Source organism: Pogona vitticeps, chromosome 2 (assembly GCF_051106095.1).
Source record: "Pogona vitticeps strain Pit_001003342236 chromosome 2, PviZW2.1, whole genome shotgun sequence".
Taxonomy (NCBI): Eukaryota; Metazoa; Chordata; class Lepidosauria; order Squamata; family Agamidae; genus Pogona; species Pogona vitticeps.
This window is the reverse complement of record NC_135784.1, coordinates 33,854,020-33,881,685: the sequence shown is the minus strand read 5'-3', so window position 1 is coordinate 33,881,685 and position 27,666 is coordinate 33,854,020. Positions and strand designations below refer to the sequence as shown.

At 44.0% G+C, this 27,666-nt stretch overlaps 1 protein-coding gene across 3 annotated transcripts in view; it reads right to left on the bottom strand.

Moving 5' to 3' along the window:
• The window catches only part of MTMR14 (myotubularin related protein 14), an 89,938-nt gene that overhangs the window by 23,665 nt on the left and 38,607 nt on the right, over positions 1 to 27,666 (bottom strand). For 2 of the 3 annotated variants that reach the window (XM_072989250.2, XM_072989251.2), the window contains exons 10-17: positions 23,850 to 23,916; positions 21,384 to 21,469; positions 17,346 to 17,422; positions 16,475 to 16,511; positions 14,293 to 14,363; positions 12,403 to 12,452; positions 9,046 to 9,184; positions 4,213 to 4,389 (exon numbers count right to left, since the gene is read on the bottom strand). In XM_072989250.2, the coding sequence (XP_072845351.2) occupies positions 4,213 to 4,389; positions 9,046 to 9,184; positions 12,403 to 12,452; positions 14,293 to 14,363; positions 16,475 to 16,511; positions 17,346 to 17,422; positions 21,384 to 21,469; positions 23,850 to 23,916 (704 nt within the window). Of the gene's footprint in view, positions 1 to 4,115; positions 4,390 to 9,045; positions 9,185 to 12,402; positions 12,453 to 14,292; positions 14,364 to 16,474; positions 16,512 to 17,345; positions 17,423 to 21,383; positions 21,470 to 23,849; positions 23,917 to 27,666 lie in introns of all 3 variants that reach the window. The other variant, XR_013542776.1, reaches the window with a different exon arrangement.

The following is a 27,666-nucleotide window of genomic DNA, read 5'->3' as shown; positions in this document are numbered from 1 at the left end:
TACCTCGTTTTGCTAGTCCTCTCCTTCTTCTGCATTGGAAAGGGGGAAGTGGACCCAAGCCAGGAAAGGGGTTACTGTCATAAAGATCAGTGATCAAAGATAACACAATTTGCTTTCAAGTGTAGCCCCAGTAGTTGGCCTTAAATGGTTGCAGGGCCAGCTGAAGATTATCCACAGTCTATGGAATTTTTGTAGGACCCCTGGGGCCAAGCAGCTAAGAGGTCCAACAAACCTCTATGGGACAAGTTAGTGAATCTCTGCAGTCTGGATATTCCCATCTTCTGCTTAACATTTAAAAAAGGACTGGACAACAGTGATGGGAAGGACCTCTCCTTGCATAAGGAATAAGGCAAGAAGCCCAATGTTTCTGCCCCTTGAGTTGCCCTCTTTCAGACATCTTTCCTCTTGTGCAGGGAGGGTTGTCAGTTGGCTCAGTGGAAGTGGACTGAGCACCAGGACTACCTGAAGGCAAAGCCCCTTGCTGAGGACATGCCTGGGAAATGGCACTGCCATGCCCAGGAACAGCTGTACACAATGTGCCACTTTTGGAGCTTCCTGGGAGCACTTTGGACCTCCTGGTACCCTTCAGTGACATCCCACAAGTTTTTGCATCAGTGCCTAGACCTTGAAGTGCCTCTCCATTCCAATGCTGTGAGACAGGATGGGCTGGTACTCAGCGGTCTTACCATGGTCACCATATAGTAGGAGCCAGAAAGGAGTGCCATCAGCTGGTCATGACCCAAATCAACCATCTATAGCTCCAGACTACATGTAAACCATACAGCTATGGATTGTGGACTGTGGGTTTATGTGTGACTCTATAGGATCACATTAGAATATTCTGAAAATGCCTGGCATTCTCCCTTGGTAAGGGATAACTGTTTAATTCCCACAACTGCAACAAACACTTTGAAAACCCTGAGTTGTGGCCCAGCAAATATCATCTTCTTCCATGTCTCATGGAAGTCTTTCTTTTGGCATCCTCTGTTCTCCAAAGACCTCATGGTTCTCTTTCTCATACAGACTATCCTCTTAGCACTTAGCACCACACAGAAAACATGTAATTCACAGCTACCTCCTTTTCCAGATCATCTAGGATAACTGGCAGTCTGCCTTACCGAAGTAATTTCTTCTAGTGAGACTACTAAATTTTAAATCAAAGCAGATAAATCTTACGTCCTGACAGTTAAGAAGAAAAGGTGTTTTATTAAGAAGCATGTAGAAATATAAGGGTCCAGAGGTGCTGCCCTTCCTTAAAAACATGGTGAAACTCCCCACGCTTCCTAGCTTAAAAGGCACGAAGAGACTTTCTGAGCCCATTTTTTTTTTACATTCCCCCAAATTTTAGGGTAATATAGGGTTGCTGGTGGGCAAATATCCCATGGGATATATGTTGACCACTCCACATTAAGCTTTAGGAGAATGACACCATCTTCCCTCAATATTTTTTTGGGGGGAGGAGAAGCACCTGAGATATCCTCCCCAGCAATTCCAATGATAGTTATAGAAGGACGGCATATGAAAATTAACATGTCTAGCATGTAAACAAGTCCAGCAAGATTACAATTAGACCCAAAGAAAAACCTTAAAAATCAGACAATGGGCAAGTTGCATCCATAGGCACAGTTACACACAAGAGTTTTTTTTGCAAAGCAGCTGAAACAAGTCTGAAATAGATTCGTCTAATTCACCAGTTCCTTAGTAACGCTTTGCCTAGACTCCCAGATAATCTTCCTCCCCAACAGAACGGACACAAGCAAAGCTCCCATCTACTGCATATGGTTGGCCCCTCCAAATCTAAGGACAGACAGACAGACAGGATCAGCCTTAGAGAAGAAAGCTAGACAGACGCAAAAGTATAGTAAGCCAATATCAGCCATCTCAAATACAGTAGTGCTACTGAATGTAAAGTAGCATCTTCTCCATTGTACTTCACAGTTTAACTACTTCCTTTGTGATGTGCTTCATTTTCCTGTAACTATGCTTGAAATTCTTTGATTCAAACCTGGTTTTTGATCTTTTGTCCTTCCCTCTCTTTGCCTCTCCAGATACATCTTCTTCAAAGTATCTCGTAGTAGTCATTTCTTGTTGCACTCAATGTCCTTACATTTTTAATAAGCATTTAACCATTCAAGCCTTTCTGGTTGACTCAGAAGGACTGTAGACAGCTTAGAATTCTACCTTGGGTTCAATGAAGACAATGCTAGGACTCTTCAAAACTATACCTAGGCTATGAAAATGTATTTTTCTACTACCTTAGAAAACACTCCTTATTTTCCTCCCTCTATGTAACACTGTCCTGGACCTTGCAGTCAAATCTCATCTCATCTATCATTGCAATCAATCTTCTAAACCAGTGGTTCCCAGCCTAGGGCAACCTAGGTGTTCTTGGACTGCAATTCCCAGAAACCCCGGCCAGCACAGTGGATGGTTGAGGTTTCTGAGAATTGCAGTCCAAGAACACTTGGGGTACTCAAGATTCTGAACCACTGTCCTAATTCAAGTTTCCGCCTATGTTTTTCTGAAGGGTTAGCATGCATGTGTGCACTTCAACTCTTCCCAAAAGAGAACAGCTAGAGAGTGCTGTTTTTAAAGATGTTGTCCCTAAGGAGCTTTCAGATGCACCAACCAAAGCTAAAGTTTGCCTTCTTCCCACACTGGCTCCTAAAATCAAACTCACACAAGCATTTGAAAGCAATCTGTGATGGAGTCAGCGTGGAGGGTGTGGGGAAGGAGAGGGAAGAAGAGAAACACACCTACCTGATAAACTCATGCAATGGTTCCCACCATTTTCGCACTTTCAAGGTGCCGTATGAGAAAAATGTTATGCCATGCTGCTCAACCTTGTCTGCTTGCATGAAACCCCTCTCCTTCCTAACATCTTTCAAGACCACATTTCTGCCACACACAGAGACATTAGTCTTCTACTCAGTCCTCCGCTAACATCTGACCAACATAACTTATCTAGTGTTCCCTTCTGAGCACAAAGAGGAGCAAGGCATGTCATAAGGCCAAAGCACAGAAGGTTTGCAAAAGCTTAAAAACAGAGGTCAGGCAGAATTCTGTTAAATATTCACTTCCCCCATGCCAATTTACTGTATAAAGATAAAGGTAAAGGTTCCCCTTGACAATTTTTGTCCAGTCGTGTTCGACCCTAGGGGGCGGTGCTCATCCCCGTTTCCAAGCCATAGAGCCAGCGTTTGTCCGAAGACAATCTTTCCGTGGTCACATGGCCAGTGTGACTTAGACACGGAATGCTGTTACCTCCCCACCGAGGTGGTCCCTATTTATCTACTTGCATTTGCATGCTTTCGAACCGCTAGGTTGGCGGGAGCTGGGACAAGCGACGGGAGCTCACTCCGTCGCGTGGATTCGATCTTACGACTGCTTGGTCTTCTGACCCTGCAGCACAGGCTTCTGCAGTTTAGCCCGCACCACGTCACCCCAATTTACTGTATACACCTTCATTTTTTCATTTACAAACACACAGAGCTCTGACGTCTAGAAACAGTACCTGACATCGCCAAATATATCAACTACATTTCATTTTTTAAAAAATCAAGTTACTAGAGCTCATAGCCAGAGAAGGAATTCTCAGAAGGAGAGGAAACATGAAAATTACCAAAGGCAAAATAAAACTCGGCAGAACTATGTAGACTCAGAATCTCAACTCAATAGAGCCCCTTCTTCTCCTAAGGCTGTAGTTCCCAGACCTCCAGCCTTTAATGACCACCAAAGCTCAGCTGTGGCGGCCTTCCTCTTCCTCCCACTGTAGCTGTCACGGCCTGGCTTACCATCAGACAGTGAGAGCAGCAATCTCAGGGGACAGAATCTGGGCATCGCTAAAAAGCAGCAAGTCGTCACTAGCAATATTTTGATGGCAAGGGCTGGGCACAGTAGTAGCTTTCTCTGGCGTATGTTTTGAGAAGGGCCTTTGCCAAGACGTTTCCAAAAAGCATCCCCTTTGAAGTGGAATAGTGTTTACATTTACGTGGCGTATGTATTCCGAATGCACAAATCTTTCCAAAAGAGAAAACACAGACACACACACAGAGACTTAACTGTAGAGAGACCGGCTGGAATGCTACAGCCGCCATTTCTGCAGCCCAACCTACCTGTTTTGTTCACACTGGTTGTGCTGCTCCAGGGTTCTCGTCCCTCCCCCAACTTTTCAAGGACTGCTCTGAGGCACAAGGCTCAGTGGCATCTCACCTGGCCTTGGGGACTTCTAAGGGGCTGCTGCCCAGCCTTGAGAAGCTCTCCGAGTGATTGGAAGAGGAGGAGCTGGAGGATCTTGCTTCCAGCGTGCCCTGCCAAGGTATCCTGTCCTCGGATGGCTGAGTCCGACTCCACAGGACTGTTTGAGGGGATGAGGCATAGTTTTTCCTCCTGCAGAAGGACACGCACATAAACAGACACATAGTTGGGATAGAGAGTAATTTGGAAACAATTGAGTCAAAATAACCATCAAAACTATTTGTAACTGATTTCTTTTCCTAAGAGCCAAGGTAAAATTATATTGCAAGCAGGCAAATATGTTAAAGCCAATTAAACTGAAGTTATTCAGCTGTTTAAAAAGGAAACACACCACCAGAATGCAGGAAGAAATAATCAACGTATCCTCCAGCAACAGATCAATTCAGAGCCACAAGACAAAAAACATATGTACTTTAGCACAGCAACTAAAATGATCCTGCTATTTTGCTTCTTTTTAAAAAGCACAAAACTTTTAAATATGGTATTTATACACCGTTTCTTTTTAGTACTTGGTTCATTTCACATACGAGACTCTATAAAGCTAGTCATCATCATCATATTTGAACTGCAGAGCCGGAAAGGACCCTATGGATCATCAAGTTCAGCCCCTTTCGGAGAGGCCCAGTGGGCAATTGAACTTCCAACTTCAGATTCTGCATTCAGATGCCTAAACCACTGAGCTATCCAGCATCCTCAGTTTGTAGGTGAAAAAACCAGCCCTGACAACAATTATTTGCCTAAATCCACATAGTGTCTCCTTACGTAGAGAACAATAGCGGGACTTTTCCAACTCACAGCTGCAGCTCTTGCTCATTACACAGTTTTAGTTCCCTAGGGAGTGTACACAAGTATGCCTACAGAGTCTGTGATACAGCCTGCTAGCTCCCAAAGGCTGTAAGTACTTTGCTGCTCCTTTTTGGGTTCAATATCTGATCCTCTATCACGGTTTGTTGTGAAACAAAGCTTTGAAATATTCCTTGTAAAAGAGAAGATACTTGCTCCTACAGGTGGCATTTCAATGCCCTGTGCATTCTCTCCCATATCCTTTTGATTTTCTCTCCCCTCTACGCTATATACACATATACACAACTTTACCATTCAGACACTTCCAATTTCTTTTAAAAAGCAAATTATTAGGCTCAAACAGCCTCAGAACTGCTCCCCCACTGCCAAGGAGGAGGGGGTGCAAAGGATCGTGAATATCTCCCTACACGCAAATCAGATAACTTCCTACGACTGAGTGAATCAGAGTGTGTATGGAGGTAGACGGCAGGCAGCCCAGGATGGGCAAAAAATGTTCCTCCCAATGACGCCGGGGGTTTTTTTTTTCTGCCTCTGTCCCCATCAGACTCTCTGGCCCTCCATTTAAAAAGGAAAGGAAAAGAAAATAAAGCAAATTGCTGATCTTGGGAAATAACTTCTAAATAGGTCAAGGGGCCTGTCTGCAGTGTTCCCCTCTGCCGTGTTAATCTTTCCTAGCTGGAAGTGGGCTTCCGTGCGCTCCTGGGTCCATCTTTTTTCATTCTGGGGCATGCATGCAGCCCGTGGAGCAGAAAATTGAGCCCTGGCTCCACTGAAGTTGCCTTGTCCATGGTAGCCACGTCTGCAGGGTGACCTTTTGTCCCAGGTACTGTGGCACAAAAAACATCTGTCAAGTTGTCACCAGATATAGCCAGCATCGCTGCAGACACACATGGAACCAAGGCAAAGTGGGGGCTCCTCGGGAGTTAAGCAAAAGGTTGTGTAAAGCAGCTCTTGAAAGGCAGTTTCTCTCTGGAGCCAAACATCTGCTCCCTCCCCCTATCTTTCAGCCATCCTCAATTCTCCTGCTGCCTGCTGAGGGATTATCAGAGGCCTGGTTTATTACCCCTAGCTGGGCACAATAATAAGGGCTCTCTGCAAACCCCAGGATTTCCTCGGAAGACCCTCCACAACTCGCTCCGGAAAGCACAAGACAGCGGGGCCAGCTTTCAAGAGTCTTTCTCCTCTCTCCGACTTGCGATGATGGCATTGTGTGCGGGCACAAGGCTGAGACTTAATGAAGTCCCTAATAAACACAGCCACAGGCGCTCAAGCAAGCAGGCAGAGGAGAGAGGCAATTAAAAAAAAGAGAGAGAGAGAGAGGCTTTTAAACACAGAACAGGGCTTCCCGCAGCTTGTGCAACTGTCCCAGCTTGAGTTGGAGAGGCAGCCGAGCAAGGAGAGACGCAGAACACAATCAGAAAACCGGTAGCTGAAAAAAAAAAAAAAGACTTTCTCTGCTTGGAAGAGATGCTGCTCTCTCTCTCCTTTGGTCACAAAAAAGCAGTGCCAACTTGTCTGGAGCAGCCCTTTCCCTATGCCAACCTCAGGACACCTTGGCCAGTGTTTCTCGCCAGATACGCAACATGCACCAAGGCCAGGCACAGATGGACAGCTTGGGAAGTTATAAAACTGTGGCTGCCATGAAACTCATGAATTATGGCTTCCACCACATAAGGTGGGGTGGTTGGGCTACCATATTACAAACCCCTGCTTTCACTGTCAGAGAAAGTCTCTTGTTGTCAGGAGGAAAAATCTGGTCACACACCAACCTCTTTCATTCCTCTCTGGAGGCCGGGAAGTGAGAAAAGTAAGCTATTCTCATTCTGCTTAAATCAGGATGTCAACTACACTGCCACCTACCATCGTCGCATGACCCCCACGCCCACCTCCTGAAATTTGGCAAACCTAACCCCCAAAATCCTGATCTTTATTTTTTTTAAAAGCCACTGCATGCAGTGTTTGGGAGGAAACCAGCATTTCTGGGCATGCTAATTGGTGCCCAAACTAAAAATGTCTTCTCCAGGACCAATTTCTTTTAAAGCCTTATGAAAAGTTAAAAAAAAAAGGGGGGGGAGCTTTTTAGGGTGCATTGGTGACTGTGGTGGCGAGGACCCTTTGGGGCTCTGGAAGCCTACAAAAAGAAGCCAAGAGGCTCCACATAGCCCCTGTGTTGAGAAACTCATTTTAAGTCCTAAACCTCCTCTAATAATCCCTGCTTACTGCCCCATTACACTTTTATTGCCTCACTATTCTTTGAATGGTCACCTCTTAGCTACTGTTTCTCATAAATGGCACCAAAGGCTCACATACTGAACCTGGATCATATCTGCAAGTGGGAAATATGCAGCTGTATGTCTGTGCACGTACAGATACACACACACAAGCATACACACACCAAGAAGACACCTACGCAGTACTGCAACGATTTGTGTTGCAAGAGACTTGTCCAAGCAGCGGCTTACAATGAAATTTAAAAGGTGCTGTTTCCGGGCCGGGGTTGTGTGTGTGATGGGATTCACAAAGCTCAACTTGTTAAGGATTTGTGTAACCAGAAGCGGACACATTCATAAAATTTACCATCTCAATGGCATTCATTTATTCTACTTAAATCTGGGTCTTCTGGCCATCGAATCAATATTATTGTGCTCAGAATTCTTGACACTCCTGCAAAATCCAAAGGTGACCCAGAACAACTTTCTGCTTCTAAATAGAGAGCTGCTAACACTGCTGCCCATACAGGTTTCATTGTCCCCCCCCTCCTGAGTGTTCACTACAGTGTGCACATGGTTGGATGGGGTTTTTTTTTTTGCTGAGCAGACTTGGCAGGGGGCCCATTTATAGCCTGCCCATACCCTGAACAGATTACATGCACACACACACACACACACAGACACACACACACGCTCTGTGCTTCAGGAAGCCAGGCGTGACAACAGCCAACCAAGGGTTGACTGCTACCCAAAGGATTTCCAGCTGCCTCTCAGCACAGCCCAGATTTAGCTCAGAATAATTGCACTGTAAAATATCATTAGCTCACATGCTTGGGGAGAAAAAGGAAAAATTAAACTGAGCAGGGCAAGCCCGCAGCAAGGCTCTGAAATCCCCAGCCCTGGTTTCCCCCCACCCCATCTCATCACGTGGAGGGAGAAACCTCGTTAGGTTCTCTCTAATAGCACAGCCCGCCTGGCCTTCAAGGCTATGATAAGAAAAGGTGCAGTGCTGGGGGAAAGAGGCCTCCCCAACTTCACCACAGAGCTGGCTGTGCACTACCTTCCCAGCCAGGAATCTTTCTGATCATCTGATAAGCGAAAGCTAAGTTTGTACAAAATTTTACAGATTTAAGACTCAGTTCTACGTAAGAAACATAGAAAGCAGTTTTACCCAGAGGCAGACAATAGGACTCCTCCAGTGGAGCAGGATTTCACCGGCAGGGATCTTTCCTGACTTGCCTGGGAGCTGCCAGAGGCTCATTAGAGGACCACAGGAGAGAGATTATAGGACAGATACCTTCAGACACAACAACTGGGCTACCCGCCCTCAAGACGCCAGAGGAAAGGGCAAGACCCCACTCGGTGCCATGAAGACCCTTGCTGCTGGCCTGTTTCCCCCTGTGCCCTAAAGGATGGAATGCTCTGACTCTTCCAGTCAAAAGCTACAGGATCTTGCAAACACATCATTATTCTAATTTAGCATTTTAGTGTGCATGCATGCGCACACACACACACACACACACACACTCACGATTGGAAGGGAAGCCTTTAAAGTTGGAACATCCTACCATTCTGGTGACATTTGTGTGCCGACTGGATCATTTCTGATTTTGCAAGGACTCTGTACAAAATACACACATCTACCGTATAGTCCACCCAATGTTTTAGGTAAACAGGAATCTTTTCGCCTTTTAGCAGCAACACGAAACCACGTGTCTATTCCAGCTATACATGGTCCATGGCTAGAAATGCGAACACAAGGAACACTACTTACCAAGCAGCCTGTGTTTGGGATCCCGCTGGCATGAGCTCCACGGCTTCATATGTGAAGCTTCCAGCAGCTCCAGGGGAACTTTCCATCACAAGAGAAAAATCGCTGCTGAGACTGGTGGTGCTGCCCCGGTCCCCTTGCTCTGGAACACAAAAAGGACCAGGTTACACCTCATGCCTCTCCATATTCCCTTACAGACTTAGCTGAGAAACACAACACATAGACTCACAGGGCACAACCACAGTCCGTGGCACTGCCTGCACTTTCAGCAGCCTGGAATAAACAACTATGTTGCTATTGGTGTAAACCCGGCAGTGTCATAGTCATAAATCAAGTTTGCTAAGCATGTGCCATGTGCAATCTCTCCCCCTTTTTCCAACAGCTCAGATCAATTACATGCCATAGTGCAACAACATCTTATTTAGCTTTGTTGATTTTGCTGACTGACGGATGCTACTAACCTTCTAGAAAACATCAGATCACATTATAACTAGGGCTGTAGCAAGACCAGCAGGTAGCTGCTCCAGCAACCCATGGGCAACTTCTGGCACAGCCTTCAAAACTAGGAAGCAAGAGGACAAAAAGCTTCTCACATTAACTCCTCCCTTGTTTTTCCCCTAATGGCTACAACCAAACAGAAATGTGTTATAGGAGCATTTTTCAACCTAGTGCTTTTGAGATCTTTTGGAGTTAAACTCCCTGCAGATGTTTGTACAATCTGACATGCTGACTGTGATTTGCGTGACGGGGGGAGGGGGACTTTTCTAGGCTGGAGTGGCTATTAATCTATCCAGCACTAACTAATCATTCTGTTCTGCCTCTTAATTCAAAGAGAGCTCTGCCTCTTAGCTAGGTGCTCCTTTCCCTCTCTTTAGTATGTTGGAAGCAGAGTTGTTTGTTCCTTTGCAGTTCACAACTGTATGTAACACTTCTATTCTTTCTCCTACAAATGTTTCAGTTACTGAGAACTTAAGTGCCGGTTAATGAGAAAGGGGTGGACTATCTGGGGAACAAATACCTATTCTCCTCTGTGAGTCTCTGCGTTTTTACTCCATAGCAAGAGGAATTTTACCAGAAATTCCAAACTCTGCAACACTCCGTTCACCATGAATCAGCAACAGCAAACAGCTGGCTGTGGACAATGGGAACTACCACCCACCTTTTCTGGCAGGCACCAGGTGGGGGGAGGTTGACTGACAGGCAATGAACTAAGGGTGCAACTTAAATAATAAAAGATTGATTTCTGTGTGTGCTTCTGTGGATTGCAACAGGCTTGTACATCCAGAGTACATGACAAAGGAGTGGGGACGAAGGGAAATGAAAAAAGGAGGCTGACAATTGGTAATGAGCTTTCAAAATACTGATTGCACAGACATCCTGGAACAGGTGAAGCCATCAAAATGTCTTATCAGCTGATACCAGTGGCAGGCTGCAGTCTTGGAAGTGTCAATTTGGAGCAGTTTTCAAGAAACTGTATGTTAGCAGTTATGCTAAAGGAAAAACATTTTGGCTGCAGTTATAGCCAGATGGTCAATAGGACAAGTGTAGCCTGTTCAATATTTATACACGCAGAACTCTTAACTTTGAAAGCCACTGTGGCAATACAACACGGTGCCAGTCCATCTCTGGCTGTGTATGACCAGCATCTTGTCAGATTGCTATGTGAGCCTCTGCCGCTGAATCTCCATACATCCTGGAACCTCATAAATACTGAACAGGATATTGGCCACAGTGCATTGAGAATCCCTGGTTTTCTTTAAATCCTCTTGATGACACCAAAGCTAGCAGAGATAGCTCAGGTCTATCCTCCAAAGCTTGCTTTGTAATTCCTTTCCTCTGCAACAGTTCCTTTGTGATCTGTCACAGAATGTCCTCCGAGAGGATGAAGTGTTTTGAAACTGACTTTTGTGTTTTCCTATCTCCTGGATCAGATCTGTGTCCATTTATTCTTTTCCATATATACTGTTCTGCCTTTTTCTCTGTAGATTGCATGGTGTGACAGACAGCTAAGCCTCTGACGTTGTGGGTGACACTGCTGGAGCTCACAATGGTGCTGCCCAAGCAGATGTGGGGACACAACTGTCATCTGTATCTGCAACAGGGTCTTGTTCCTGCCTCTTTATCTGTGTTATGTGACCTCTTGTGTGTCAACAGTTGTTTAAGATCGGACATTGTCTCCAAGCAAGTACAGTGGTGCCTCGCTTAGCGATGTTAATCCGTGCAGAAAAAATTGCTGCTAAGCGATAACATCGGTAAGGGAAAATAAAAAGCCCATAGAAATGCATTAAAATGCGATTAATGCGTTCCTATGGGCTAAAAATTCACCTTTAAGTGAAGATGCTCCATGGGGCGGCCATTTTCGGGGCCTCATAAGCAAGGAAACACAGCGGTGCCCATTTTGTTTACCTGGCGGCCATTTTGAAGCCACCGATCAGCTGGCCGAAAATGAAGGCTTTGCGATGATCGCTTCCCTGCGATCATCGCAAAGCGAAATTTCCCCATAGGGACCATCGCAAAGCTATACGGAGCAATCGCTATGCGAGACACCACTGTACATGTCAGCCACTGGAGTCTTGGAGAAGGAATTACTGCTGTCCAGAAGAGGATGCAGATCCTGATGAAGCCTGTGTGTAGTCTCAGTGGGGAGTTGTAGATACGTAGCTGCCAATTGTGTTCTGCCATTTTCTCTTTTGGATCTGTCTTGTAACATGCTGCTCCTATTACTGCCTTGCTCTGTCCATTTGGTTTTATTCCTCCTCCCTAAGTGAGTACTGAAGCTTAAGAACCTTTAGCCCGCAGCACCACCACGTCCCTTGCTTTTAAGTGAGTACTGAAGCTTAAGAACTGTCCGCTGTAAGTTCACGAGTTTTGAGATTCCACCTTATACCTCTGAAAAGATGTGAATACATCAGAGGGCTTGGCTGTGGATAACAGATTCTGTAGTGTGTTCTCTTCGTGTTAGAGTAAACCACAAAGCCAGCCCAGTGATGGCTAAACATACAATGGCACAGAATATTGACCAGGGTGGGAGGCCAGAAGAGAAAAGGGACTGACAAGAGGAAGGAAATATTGTGAAGAAGGCATGCCTGATCTGAAAACCAAAGAGGAGGGTTGCACATAACAACCTCTCCTTCCACTTATTAATGGTCATATTTTGACTTGTCCATTACCTGCTCAACCCAGTTGAAAACCACACTGATCTTGCTCGGAATCTGAACCCACATCCTTTGGGTGACTCACCTGCAAGACTTCAAGCACGACTAGCTTCAGAGCTTTTCTAAATGCTCCCCATCATTAATATGTTGCCACCCCACCCACCAAGGAAAAGGCAGCTTATGGAACGTGGCAAGAGACACTCACTGAGCATACAGATCTCTTCCAAGGTGAATCCAGGTGGCAGACTTTTCCTTCTGAGTTTGTAAAGTGAAGAAAAGACAGGAAGAAACAAATGTGAAAACAGACAAACATGAGCAATATCAAGGCCACTTCTTTGCTGTAAGAGGAGCTAGCTTGGTTTGATTAGTTATCACTACCAAACAGGTGAGTAGAAGGGAGCCTTACACAAACTTAGGTAGCTTTGCAAAGCATTGGGAGCCTTAATGAAAATCAAATTCTTCAAAAAAAAAAAAAAAACCATCAGATTTATGAATGTGGGATATTGTGTCTCTATATCTATGATTCAAAAAGCCAGGAAATGCACCAAAATTGCTACACAGTATTGTGCCCGTGTTGCTAGCAGGAAAAAGAATACCAAGCTTTGTGTAGCAAAGGATAGCTTGAATGTTGACACCACCAATGGCAGCAGTCAAGATGGCGTACATCTACAGGCTATCCTCTTGTGCTCACTACCATACACATGCCATTTCCCTTCACTATGCAAGGGTAAATCCCAAACGCTGGCTTTTTTTCATTAGTTAAACAATTCTCACTCAAACACACAGCAATTGTCAGGGCTGTCATAGTGAGCAGAAGAGGGTATCCTGTAGACCATCTTGACTGCTGCCACTGGTGTTGTTCAACCCTAAGGCTGCTCTTTGCTATGCATAGCTTGGCACTATTCTTCTTGCTGGCAACATGGGCACAATATTGTGCAAAAATATCAGGACAGTTTCTGACTTTTTGAATCATGTTTACAGAAGCACAATACAGTGGTGCCTCGCAAGACAATTGCCTCGGGGGACGAAAAACCTGGAAGACAATTGGTTTTAGCGATCCCTATGGTGCCTAGCAAGATGGTTTTTTCTATGACCATGCTTTGCAAGACATTTTTTCGAGACCGATGATTCGCAAGACGAATAAATTTCATTCGTCTTGTGAGGTTCCCACAGGGAACCTTGCAAGATGATTTTTTCGCAAGACAGTGATTTTCGCGGAACGAATTAAAATGGTTTTGCGAGGCACCACTGTATACCACATTCATGAACCGGAGTTTGTTATTTATTTATTTATTTATTTATTTATTTATTTATTTATTTATTTATTTATTTATTTATTTATTTATTTATTTTTAAGAACTGCATTTCCTGGCTTTTAAAAATGGGAGTCTAAATGCACTTTCACTAAACACAGATTTGGAGCTTTAATGAATATACAAAGAATCGGTAATAGAGATTTAGGCTTATGATAATCTTAAAATGATATTATTTTCATGCACTATTTCATGCAGAACATCCAACATCACTGGGAAATTCAGCATCACTATTACAATCATAATAATTCTACCATTTTTACATTCACTATTATCATCTATATAGTGCTATCCATGTGTTTATTATCTTTCAAAGTACAAGAAGGCAAGCAGGTTGCCATACTGGCCGAAATATCCTGGAGCTACAGTTTTTTTAAAAGCAACTTTTCCAGATCTGACCCAAGTTGAGCTTCCTAACTCTCACCCTAAACTCAGCTGGCACACTAATTCTTACTTATCCGAGCCAATTCAGCAGCAGAAGCCAGTGAGACTGGAAAGGTCCCTCCACCCGAATTGTTAACCCACCCCGGGGGCTGATCGAACTCCGAGGCACTTCCCTTCTTATGTAGGACTTCCTGCCCCCCCATAGCCACATTTGGAGAAAAGTTGTTCATGGCCCCATTCTTGCTCTGTTCCAAACAGAGAATAAATTAAACAGAATTAGGCCAGGACACCAGGGCCCCTGCCTCCCAGAAGAAAGAATGTATGCACTAACGAGATTCTCCTCGACTCTTTCTTTCAGCCGGTGTTTGGTGGTGGCAGTTGCTCGCGTTGGCTCTTACCTCAGCTGCTTGGCGGCAGAGAACTCCTCAGAGGTGATGTGCTTCAGAAAATCGAAGCAGAAAAAGAAAATCTAGAGCCAAGAAAAAAGAAGGGAAGGAAGGGAAGGAAGGAAAGAAAAGGGGTGGGAGGGAAGGGAGGATGATTAAAAGAGAACAGGGCAAAAGGGGGCAGGTACTGTACCAGCAAATGTGCACTACTTTTTTTTGTCCATCTCCTTCATCTCTGCAGGGTGCAAGCTGAGGAGAGACGGGGGGGGGGCTACCACCACAAAATTCTCATAAGAGCCCCTCATTATTCAAGCTTTCTGGAACTCCTGGGAACGCGAATTCCCACTGGCCAAAGCAGGGCAACAAACATAAGATGATAAATGCCACCCATACCCTAAATGCTGCCAGTAACAGAAGGACACCTGCACCTAGCCCAACCAAGATGCCAAACCAATAGAGAGTCCAGAAACTTTCATGGCCCCAAAAATCACTCTGGCATTTTGCAATATAAAAAAGGACAAGGAATGGAGCATGATAAAGATGATGCACTGCAATAGGGCTATTAGGCTGTCAGGTCCACATTGGATGACCCAGGCAGCCAGTTTCGATAGTAAGAAAATCACACAACATGCACCGATTCTGAGTCTAATTCAGAAATGTAAGATTTAAACTTACAAATACCTAAGCAGGGATTGGCCTTCTAAGTATTTTGTAGTGCCCGGCGCTCATCGAGCAGTATATAAAGCTATTAAATAAATATATAAATACTTATATTTATATATTTATTAAATATTTATTATATTTAATAAATATTATATATAATATAATAAATAAAATATTATATATTTAATAAATATTTAAATATATCAATACTACTGACGTTGTCCCCCCTCAGTTATGAGTAGATAGGAACTGAAGGCTCAAAATGCAACACTGCCGCACCCCACACATTTAAAGCATAACTTTGCCCCATCTGGTGTGTAGAGTTAGCAACCCATAAAGAATAACATAATCACACACACAAAAGGGAATGTTCATGTAAGCCACACAAGCAGACAAACCGAATTAGAACCACCTCTAGAGCTGGGGCAGTTGGCCCCCTCTTCTTTTACAGCAGGCAGAACCCAGAGGCCTGGTTATGGCCCACATTCAGGCTTGCAGACGTGCCTCCTGTTATGTAGAGCTTGCTTCTAACTCTCTGGCCACAATGGCTGGGAGTTTCTGAGAATTTTCACATCAAAACTCTCTTTTAATTTCTGGGCAGAAGCACATCAAGGCTATAGTAGGAAAGCATATAATGATAATTTGGCTATTCGTCATGACAGCTAATTAGAAGCCCACCCCCTCCCCACCTCTTTTGCCAGTTCAATCCAAGCTCGGCTTATTCACCCCCCAGGGGAATCCAGAGGCAAACTGTTGGACTGATGGATTTCATCTGACAGGGCAAATTTTACTCTTAGGAGATGGGAAGAAATGTGCATTTAAGAAACAGTTGCTCGTGTCTTTGGATTTGTGGCATACTTGCTGAAAACAGAAGGCTGATATATAACTGACGGCTCAATGAGAGGCAGATAGAGAGCGCCCTGCAAGTAGCCATCAAGGACCAGGAATGTTGCCTATCTTCTGCAACCCTCCAGAACGGCACCTGCCTAGGAGTATGGCTTTAGTGTCCCATATAATTTAGTCTTTGCTAAGGCTAGCATTCTTGCTAGGCTCCCTCACGCCTACTGCCTCCTACAGTACCCAAACCCCTGCAAGGTACCTAGTGGGGTGAAAAAAACCCTGATATCAGAAGTTAATTATTCACAGGAGGGATTTTGTTGGCACTCATTAGCCATGACAGCTAAACGAGAATTGTCATTTACAGAGGCAATATATACTACTGAAGATCTGCTGTTGGGAGGCGGCAGGAGAGATAGAGTATCATGACCTTTGTGACTTGCTTTGGGGCCTCCTAGAAGCATCTGTCTGGCCATGATGGGAGAGCAACAGGATGTCTGGTGGGATCCAACAAACCAGATGTTCCATCTCCTTAGAATAAGATCTGGATAATTTTGCACTTACTCTACCCCATCTGTGAGGTGTATATGACATCTGCAACCTTTGACTTTTTCCCTCCCAAAAAAAGGTAGGATCCACAGATGATGGAGCCCAAATCTCACTGCAGTTTGACACTACGCCCAAGTTGCCTCACCTCCTCTCCTTTACTTAGCCGATCCACTAACATGTGCCTGCAAAAGAAAAAAGAAGGTCTGGTATCAGACAAGTTACTTCCACGTACTGCTGGCGAGCCAACCCCTTGAAGGATTCTTAGAATTATATCTGGGATTGTAGCAGTGGCTCCCAACCTTGAGCAGCCCGGGTGGTTCTTGGGCTGCAACTCCCAGAAATCCCGGCCAGCACAGTGGCTGGTGAAGGCTTCTAGGAATCGCAGTCCAGGAACACCTGGGTTACCCAAGGTTTCAAACCACTCTGTTATAAGAATTATAACTGATCTCTACCGGTGGGAAACACATCCACCTCTGAGGAGTGCGGAACAACTAAAGCACCAAAGCCTCTAGAGAAAGAGGACATCTGGAGACAGCTTTAGACCAAAGCTATGCAGTCCAGTCCCCGGGCCAAAGGATCTTAACCAAGCAGCATTGACTCTGCAGAGGATTCCCTGCTCTCCACACATACCCTGCTATACAATTCCCGAGACACTGCAGCAGCCTGTTCTGAAAAGGTCAGAGCTGTGAGTGACAGCTTTAAATGATGTTTTCCCGCACGTGGTTTTAGAAGAGGGTCAGAAATAGCCCTCTCTCCTGATGTCAGTGCTGAATCCACTGTCCTGACCCACAAAACCACATTCGCAGCAGTAGCAGACACCCTCCCCGGCACCTGTCCTATGGGCAAAGATCTCCATTCATCTATCTACAAAAGATGTGACTGGTGTTTGAGAAGGCATATTTGGAAGATGGACCCAAATTCATATTAAGGAAGACTGACTTCACTAGAATTGGAAAGGGTTCTACCCCTCCTCTCCTGCTTCTGCTGAGGCAGGCCCAGCCCTTCTGAAAGCCTACCCAAAGAGGAACCAATCGTAGGCCACCGTCAGGTAGAGAATCTCTGCAGGTTCCAGGGATCTGTGGATCAGCCCATCCTAAGGAAGGAAAGGTGACTGATAAATAGCATGCAAAGAAATGGCTCTTTGCCCTTTGCTTTCTACTCTGTTACACAGATCAGAACCCCTACCCAACCACCCAGCATTGCCATCTTGGACATTCTGACTTGATAACTGGAAAACAAATACTGTATGTTCCTTGGATCAATACAAAGAAAATTAATGAGGGCAATCATTATTTCAAGCTATGTGCAGCACATAACCTGGACACGGAAATCATCCCATCTCCAATTGGAAGCTTCTGGTCATTAATGTCTGGTGAAACTGCAATGTTTTGCAAACAATGTGGGATTTAGTTCACATTTCCAAGTTTTTAAGTAGCTGCCCGTCTGCATCATTTCACAGCTTCTCAGCCCTCCTTGCAATCTCTCTTATCATCCCACAGCTTTTTCCTGCCGTCACTCTTCCCTACTTTCTTGACATGACATGACAGCCCTTACTATCTTTCCCATCCCACTAATGTAAGCTAGGCAAGCAGGCAGAAGAGAATCGCTGCAAGATGTATTTGTTGCAAGAAGATGTGAGGAGAATGTATTCTCACTGCAGAACAGGAAATGCTGAGCTACACGCTTCATTCTAGTTTAGAGGAGTCTTGGAATTTGCATGGCCTACAGGTGGACTCCCAATTCAGGAAGAAGATGGAGAAATACATACAGAGTAAACAAGTCAGGCACATGGTCTCAACCAGAGATAGCACTATGTGCCACAGGTCCGATGCAAAGGCCAAAATCTAATTGCATCGAGCCACACCACACAGGGCTGATGATATCATCAACCACAGTCTTTTATTGTTAATTAGGAATTTCTGCCCCCTTCCCCCATCTGTCCCAGGTTCTGTGGCTCCTGGAGGGGAAAGGAATTGGAAACTTTTAATTAGGTATAAAAGGCTATGGCTCATGACATCATATTCCCTGCATAGCATTAACTTTGGACTAATCCAATTGTGAGACGCCACTAGAGTCAATCATCTGAATCAATGGGGACTTGGCAAGTCAACAGGTATGCAAGTTTCCATTATTCAAATGATCAGCTATAAAGGAGACAGCAGTAAGATTTCAGGTCCCACTCACAAAAAAGAAAGAAAGAAAGAAAGAAAGAAAGAAAGAAAAGAAAGAAAAGAAAGAAAAGAAAGAAAAGAAAGAAAGAAAGAAAGAAAGAAAGAAAGAAAGAAAGAAAGAATCTATCTCTATCCTTACATAATACATAATCAAAGAACTGGGCAACTATTTTTTTTGAGCTTGTCTTTAGAAGAAAAGAAAGGGGAAAAATCCATTTTATAGATAACATATACAAATGAAATTAAGTTCTCTTTTCTCTCACTTTCTACTAAACTAACACAAATATGAAAATCTCAAGATAACCAAGCAGCTTGCCACTCATCCTAAGATCCCAACCCTGTCAAGAACCAGATTGTGCTGCAAAATGACCACCTGCAATAAAAGAATACAGTAGTAACTGGCATGTCTCTGGCATTCCTCTCTCAGGTATATACAGAAATTATACTCTGTAACTTTTCTAAGCAGGTAGCTGTGATTCTCTTAATGCACAGTCTATACACTAGTTCATACAATAAGCTATTGTTAGGAATGAATGTGGAGAAATAGATTGGTTTCCCATAGGCAAAGAGGTCAGGCAAGAATATATTTTTTTCTCTGTGCTTGTTCAATCTGTATGCCAATCATATCAAACTGGATTAGATTCAGAGGAAGGAGAAATGCAAAATGATGGAAGAAACGACAATAATTCAAGATACACAGATGACTCCATCTTACTGGCAGAAAGCAACAATTACTTGGAATGAACTCCTGATGAAAGTGAAAGAGACAAATGTCAAGTAGGGTTGCAGTTGAACATTAAGATAAAAATCATGACCACAGAAAGAGACAAGTGTCAAAGTAGGGTTGCAGTTGGACATTAAGATAAAAATCATGACCACAGAAAACTACATAGCTTTAAAGTGGACAATGAAAAAACTGAAATTGTTAAAGATCTGGTATATCCTTAATTCAACCAACAAATCAAATGAAGACGGCAGTCAAGAAACTGAGAAGACGAATGAGAGTCAAAAGGGCAGCAACAAAGGAACCAGGAAAGATCACGAAGTGTAAGGATGTACTGTACCACTCAAGTCCAAGGCCTAGAACATCCACACTATTATATTTCCAGTTATTATGTACGGATGTGAAAGCTGGACAGTGAAGAAAGCCGACAGGAAAAAATATAAATTCATTGAAAATATGGTGCTGGTTTTGCAGATACCTTGGACTGCCAGAAAGATGAATAAATGGGTCAAAGTCAAATCAAGCTTGAATTCTTTCTAGAAGCAAAAATGACAAAACTGAGGTGGTCATATTTAGGGCACAACATGAGAAAACAAAATTCACCAGAAAAGCTAGGAAAACCTGAAGGAAGAACTAAAAGAGGAAGATTAAATATGGGATGGATTGACTCCATCAACGAAGCCACAGTCTTGAGAGCTAAGTGGGGCTCTTTAATGAAGTGATTTGGAAATCACTCCTTCCTAGGGTTGCCACAAGTCAGAGGCAACTTGACAACACAAAAAGATGCAAAACCAAGGAAGAGTCTTGCCCGGCTAGTTTGATTTGCCACCAGATTTTGTGAACTATACACCATTTCTTCAGATGCACAGTGTAGTCTCAGTAGACTGACATTTGTACAGGAATGGGGAGAGTAGGAGCATGAAATTTCATGGAAATGCACAAGATCCAGCATGGTGGTGGTTGATCAGAGTGCCTTAGAATTCAGTGATAGTTCTCGGGACTGACAGTGATCTAAAGGGTGGTTATAAGGAGTCGTCTCAAGGTGGGTGAAAAGCAGAGACAAGCAGCTTAACATCTGTGAAGATGAGAAAAGTCTTTAAGTCCAGTGTAATGGAAAGAGTGTGATGCACAGTTACAGCGGGTTCAGCATTAGTAGACAGAACAGGAATCCAAAATTTCAAGTAGAGAAAATTATCTGAACAGTTACATGAAACATGCAACAGCTGGGTAGTGACAGAGACAAATTCATATGGATGAGCTGATTAATATACACAATGAAATAAAAAGTTCTGATCCCTGTTCAAGCCAAGTGGGACTGGACTGAATCACTTGATGCAGTCTCCGACTTCAAAGATTTTTTTATTCAAGGAAGGTCACCCTGAGGTCAGAGACAAGAGTGTCCGGAGAGACTGAAGTGTTCCTCCACTCATTTCTGAGCACTTCTGCTTCTATAATTTTATCCATGCCTTTTTATTCTTATGCAGGAAGATTGACCTGCTTGTCCTGTGTAAAATGCTGCGAGGCATTACTGGCAAATACAGATAAAAGAAATAAGAGTAGAACTATGTGAGTGGCTTTGAATTAATCTAAAAGCCTGAAGCTCTGGGCAGGGAGGGAAGGAATCATGTTTTCACTTCTAACTTTAAAGGATGCAAAATGCAGTGAAGGGAGGATGCAGTAAGTGTCAGCATGCTGGCTGTGGATTTTGGTAGTGGTAGTCCAAAAAACAACAACAACAAAGCAAGGTTTCTCATCTCTGGTTTTAATTTCAATGCAATTGAAAGTTCTCCTCTTTCTCTTCCCTTACACCTACCATTTCTAAAACAAGATCCATTATCCCTTACCCTCTCTATTTTTCCCTAGCGAAAAACAAAACGGCCTCCCTTCTGAAAGCCGATGCCCTTTCAAAACTTATCAAGTGATACAGAATACATCAGTAATTTTTAAAACAGAACTTATTTCTTCTGCTAACAGAATTCAGGAGGGTTCAAAAACACACATACACACAATCTTTTGGAGCATCATTCTCACCAATCTGGTTTGAGGAGGGGAAAGGACCCACTTCCCACACCCATCTTCCCCCTCCCATGGGTCTCTCTTGCTCCAGATACACCGCTTGTGTCTGGCACAGGCTAGGCATGGCGCCCATTGGTACTCACAGCCCAGAGGGAGAGGCGCAGGAGGGAGATGAAGAGTGGCGTCCTGTCCCAGCCGGATATACAGTGCACCAGAAGCCCGCTGTCATCTGTGCTGAGCCGGCAGGAAGGCAAAGCAAAAGCGGAAGGGGAGGGAGGGGAACGGTGTTACTTGTATGGCATTTATGATGGAAAAAACCCCAGGGAACTCAGGCCTCCATCGGTCCCCGGGAAGCCCAGTGGCATACGATGGGCCAGGAGCACAAAGCTGAGCATGCTCCAAGGACAGTCCCTCTCTGCAAAGCAGAGGAGATAAAAGGCAGTACCAAGCAGGAAAGGAATGGCTACAAAAAGGTACACAATGGGGAAATCTTATCTCATCATCTATCTTGGTAAGAATATATTTCAGCTAAAGAATTACTGTCCATCTCTCAAAGACTGGAAGTAACTACTTTTATGCTTCTTACTTTTAATTAGTATTAGAAACCATCTTTATCTAAGAACCATGGTATAACTACATTGTGTTGTGGATTATTAGTTACTGAGGGATAACCACATGACTTTCTGCAGTGTAAAAGTAACTCTTTTTTTGTAGTTATGAGAGAGAGACCTGGCTAAAAAGGTGGCGGAGGAATATCATATGGTCCAAGTGCTAGCTCACACTGCTGAACAGATCAAGCCTGGATGGTCTCAACAGGCAACCTGTACCCAGATCCCCGCAGTTTTAGATGCAAAGGCAGGATGGCTGGCCCTTCATCACAGAATGGTCCTGGAACTGGAAAGCAGAAGGGAAGCTCTCTCTGGCTGCTGCCAGCAATTAGGGACTTAGGGCTAGTTGGAGGCTGTGACCCTGGCTGCCCAAAAGTACCAGCAAGAAAACTGGGAACTCAGTTTGGTCCATCCACTGGTAAGCAGAGGAGCAGCTGTAGGGAGATTACTGTTTTTCCATCCCCATCAGGAAAACTCAGGTCCTCCAAATAGTTACAGGTTTGGGAATGCAAAAGCAAGATCTTGGTAGTATCATTTTTGAAAGCGACAACTCCAGAATCCCACCACCACGCTGGACAGGGGATTCCGGGAATTATATTCCAAAAAGATAAGTTCTCCAACTCTTGCAAAAACACTTCACCCTTCCCAAAAACAAAACAACAAGGAATATCCATTGTTGTTATTTGGGGGGGGGGAGAGAAGACCCACCCATAAAAGAAAACCAGCCTGGCCTGAACAAGGTGTAAAAGCCTGTTTTTATTTTACAACCCCATTTCAATGCAAAACTCTCCTTCCTTTCACCTCCATTCTCCTTCACTCAGGGAACCTGGAAGGTGCCTCTTGGCAGGGCCATTAAAAAAAACAACAATGGAGATAAACCAACTCTGCAAGATCACAGCTGCTTTTAAGCAGAATAAAGCAGCTCAAACAAATCCTTGCTGGGTACAACTATGGAACTCCTTTCCACTACTCTCAGGAAATCCACCACAATCTGAGCCTCAGTGTTTTATCCAAGTAGATGCTTCTTCTGGTCTGGACTAAATGTTTAAGTAAATGATCTATCTTGCTTTCTTTGGATCAGTGTTAAAAGTAATGCTGCCTATGTTTTAATATGAAGTAACTTCATCCCTGTGGATTTTAGGCACTGACCATACATTCCCCACTGGTTTTATGCTATTATCCCAGGACCTAGGAGCAGCAACTTTTAAATTTTTTTAAACTTAATTTATATACTGCCTTTCTTTTCACAAGTGACTCAAAAGTAGCCCACAGCCAGTTAAAACAATGACAACAATCACAATTTAAAACACCACATTATAGAATTATAAAGAATAAACACCGAACAATATAACGAGCCACTATCAAAAATACCGTCTGAATTCATTTAAAGTAGTATTCCTAATACCTCTGCAGGCCCAAATCAAAGGCCTGCCTAAAAAAGGAAGGCCCTTTCCTGCTATCAGAAGGAAAACAGGAAAGGGGCCAATCCGGCTTCCTAGGGCGCACTGCATTCTACAACTTGGGAGCTGCCCCTGAAAGGGACCTGCCTTTTATCCTCACCAAAGGGAGGAGGGACCAAGAGAAGAGGCTCCCCAGAAGATATGAAAGGCCAGAGGGGCTCATATGGGATGGCAGATAGCTGGACCCAAAACACAGCTATTCAAATGAAGTTCCTACATGGGAGAGAGCAACTGTGGCCATTCAGCTCCTGCCAGCCCTCCCTGCTACAGCCAAGAGTGAGAGAACTTCCCTTCCCTTGCAGAGAATGAATGCTTTCAGGCCAGCTTCCTCCAGTCTAGCTCACTGCAGATGTGACTGAGTACAGTTCCCACCACCCTGAGAAAAGCAAGGCTACAATGAAATCTAAAGGTCCCGCCACTGATTCCCTTCTTTTGACCGTCCTGTGCATTCCTGCTGCTAAGGAAGCTATCATAAAACACTGGCTTCCCTCCACCGCTCCCCATTTGTTCTTCCTCCTCCATAACAAGAAGAGAACCTCACCGTCTCCATTGATAAGAGAGATCAGAAGTTTCAGGTAGTTCTGCGTCTGCTGCACAAGATCCCAGCTCTGTTGGGGAAGAGGAGAGACGACACGACATGATACCATACTTGCTGGAGTAATCTTTGTTCTCCTGCTCTAGCCTTCTTAGAAGCATTTTGTATTATCTGCTCACTTGCTCTAGCTTTCACATTTTGTGTTAGGTGCCTGTGAAAGGACAGAGACTGCTGTGTCACCTCTTTCTAAAGCACTTTCCACAGGATTCTTCTTTGTCATTGAGGAATGTGGTATCTTGGCTTCAGAGACAACCTCCCACTCTCTCCACCTGAAAGTGCTCTATAAAGGTCAGTAACATCCACCTCCACAAGACTGCAAAGCCAGAGAAGGGGTCTTCAGGCATCCTAGGTATTTATTTATTTATTATTTATTTATTTATTGAACTTGTATCCCGCCCATCTAGACAGTGTCTACTCTGGGCAGCTCACATCAAATGGAATAAAAACATATAACAACCATTTCACAACAGGTAATAATGCAAATTAAGAACGAAAGGCTAGACAGACTAAGAGACAGCTATTGACATTTATGTCAGCTTAGAAATTTGTGAAATTTACACTCCTGTAAGGTACCATTCTTTTTTAAATAAGCATGTAGCACACAACATATTTCTGCACAACGCTCACAAACCAGTCCAAGGAGGGCTTATATTTGCCAGGGATTACTGTCTTCGCTGTTTTCCTTTAACATAAATCCTGCACCAGTCCTTTACTTGTTCAACAGCAAAGACTCATGTTTTGCAGGCCGAACACATCGATCGCTCATGCATCTTGACATTCATGCATTTATGATGTACTAGCAGCAGATGTGGCCCTACTTTATCCTTACAGGCAATCTGTAAGTTGAAACAGTGATATACCCAAAGACATCCAGCAATTCCCTTATGTCTGAACAGGGTTTCCAGCTCTTCCCTGCTCCCATTCGAGCCTTGGGGCCCCCATATGTAAGCCAAAGGTGGGGAATCTGCACCTCTGCAGCTGATGTGTGACTACAACTCCACCTTGGTTCCCTTTATCGGGAGAAAGGCAGCCTATAAATATACAAATAAATAAATACAACTCATGTTAACCACCCAGAATAAGCACTGGGTTAGATGGGCGGTATAAAAATTGAATAAATAATACAACAATAATAATTCCCAACATTTGAAGCAATCATGGGAGGTGGAGTCCATCATCCTCTAGAGGAGTGGTTCCCACCCTTGGGTAACCCAGAAGTTTAAGAAAAATAGTACTCAAGAAGAAATTGGAGAGGTGTAGAAGGGGAGAGAAATTCCATTTCTGACTTTGATTCAGAATTCAGAAATTCTGATTCAATTGGTAGGAGAATTTCATTCCACAGAGGCACAGGGTATGTTCACGACCCCCAAAGTTCAGAAAAATCACTCATAGACCAAGAGCAGAGCACATTCTGAGAGATTGATTAGACTAGAGCCTAAGAATATCCTGCTGGGTCCCGACCCATTTCTGCAAGGTCCCTGAAACACACTCAGCCAATGACAGCTTCACAACATAAACAGGGAACAGTCCACGCATCCAAGACCACAGGGGGCAGGGAAAGGGAAAACTGCCCCCTTAGTACATTTCACCTGTAATTGGTGTGGCTGGGACTGAAGGTTCCCCCTAGGACCTTCACCACCCCACTGAACTACCTGCAGAATCTTAACCCACTTTCAACCACCAGAATGGGATTGGATTTAGTCTCCATCTCATCAACAACAAAATCAGAGGGGGTGAATGGCCCCAAAAACCAATGACAACATTAATTCTTTTTCTTGTAATCTAATCATGCCCTTGAGACTCACATCTATTTACATTCACACGCACATCCTGGGAGAATTCAAGATTTCCAGAAGACAGAAAGATGGGACCAACCCAATTCAGGCACGGAGTACCAGCCGCTTTAGCCAGAGAGAGCAAAGGCTTTTTTTAAAACTTCTCATCCCTGCCTTTCACACTGGACACCCTATTTTCTGAAGCCCAGGGAGAGGCATTTCAAGCAGTGCAATGATAGCCATATTAAAAAAAAAAACAGAACTGGGCAATTACTGTAGAACACCCTGTCCCAAATGAACGTGGGTTTTTTTTAAAATTGTAACACATGCAAAAGAAGTTTAGGAATAAAAATGCAGAAAGTAGAAGATCCAGGCTGAGGCATCTGCCTCTTCGGTCTCCAACTCTCTTCTCCCCTTTCTTCTAATTCAGTCCTAAAGAACATTTGGTTCTCCAAAGAATCTGAGACTATAATTCTCATCATCTTTTGCCATTGGTCTCGCTCACTAGGACTCCTAAGAGATAAAAGCCCAAAACTCATGGAGGGCTAAAAGTTCCCCATAGTTGATTTAATTGTCTTCAGAAGCCCTGAAAGCTTTTTTTGCGAGAGCTAAAATGATCAATTACGATGATATATCTATTCTAACAATAGGGCAAGAGGGCATATTCTCATAACGGCCTGTTTTTCTGTTCTGCTGTATAAGTCTGAGCGACAGCCATGGTCTGATGGGGTCCTTTCAGCAAGGTGTCAACCACTGGACCTCTTCATGAGAGTAACAGTCGGCAGCAGCCTTCTGCCTAGCACCAGGCAGCTGTCCCCTTTAAATTTCCCACAATGCCCTATAGCAATCCTAGAACAGGAGAATCATGGGATTTCTGAATGTAGGCAGCTGACACCCTTCATCCAAGCACCAGAACAAACGGGGTCTAGGACAGATGATTGCGGTACGTCCTGCTAAAGAGCCAGGACCCCATACCTTCTACTCATACTGTGTGTGCCAATAGCAGGTTTGCTACTAGCCATCCATTTCCCACAAATCCTATTTTCTTCTGTGCAATTCAACTTAAACAAAGGCATGTTCTCCTCAGGGGATATTTTTTAACACTCTGCATACTTGAGTATTTTATTCTAATTCAATATCACCAACAATATCTAAGAGCAGACACACCGCAGGTATAGGCAAACTATTATTCCTCCCCCACCAAGCAGCACCTGGCTACTGAGGAATCAAAAGAAGGTGACTGACATGCCACGGCGAAGCTCTTTCAAGCAATCATGTGCTCAAAAATGCAATTAACAGCAAGGTACGCTTGGCAGGACTGAGGGGAAATTGCAGGGCCTCCGCATAACGCTGAACACTGCTGCTTTTTCATCAGTAGATTTTCAGTAGTGCACCGAGAGATACCACACTGGCTGTGTCGGATGTTACAGCATGCACACCAGAGGAGACAGGTCAGCAAGCACGGAGAGATTTTCTGTTCCTGGACTTTCCTTTCTCCTGATCAAGAAGGGACACACAGAAATTGACGTATCAGAAGGAACTTGTTTCTGGATATTTGCTAAGGAAGAAGCCCTTACGTAACCTGCTTCTTATTTTGGCCAAAGCTAGGAAAAATTACTTTTTGAACCAGGCTTCCCAAACCAGCTCTGATCTTGAAAATGCCACAACCGAGTTGATGAAACAGAGGAGAGCAGTTTTTTTTTAAAGTACCAGGACAGAAACAAAGGAATTTATTGCCTAAGGAGTTCCAGTCAAAAAAGGTGCATATAAAAAGGAGCAAATGCAGATGGCATTTTCAAAATTGCACAGTACACAAGAATAATGGAAGGAAGTATAGAATTAGATGCAATGCATTACTTTCCTTTTATCTGGTATTTCATAATGGCACAGAAAAACAGTATGTATGACTGGCAGAATCTCATGAAAGGAGTTCTCAAACCTGCCCCTCCAAAATGCAGTTCAGGAAGGAAAAAATACAGTTTGGAAGA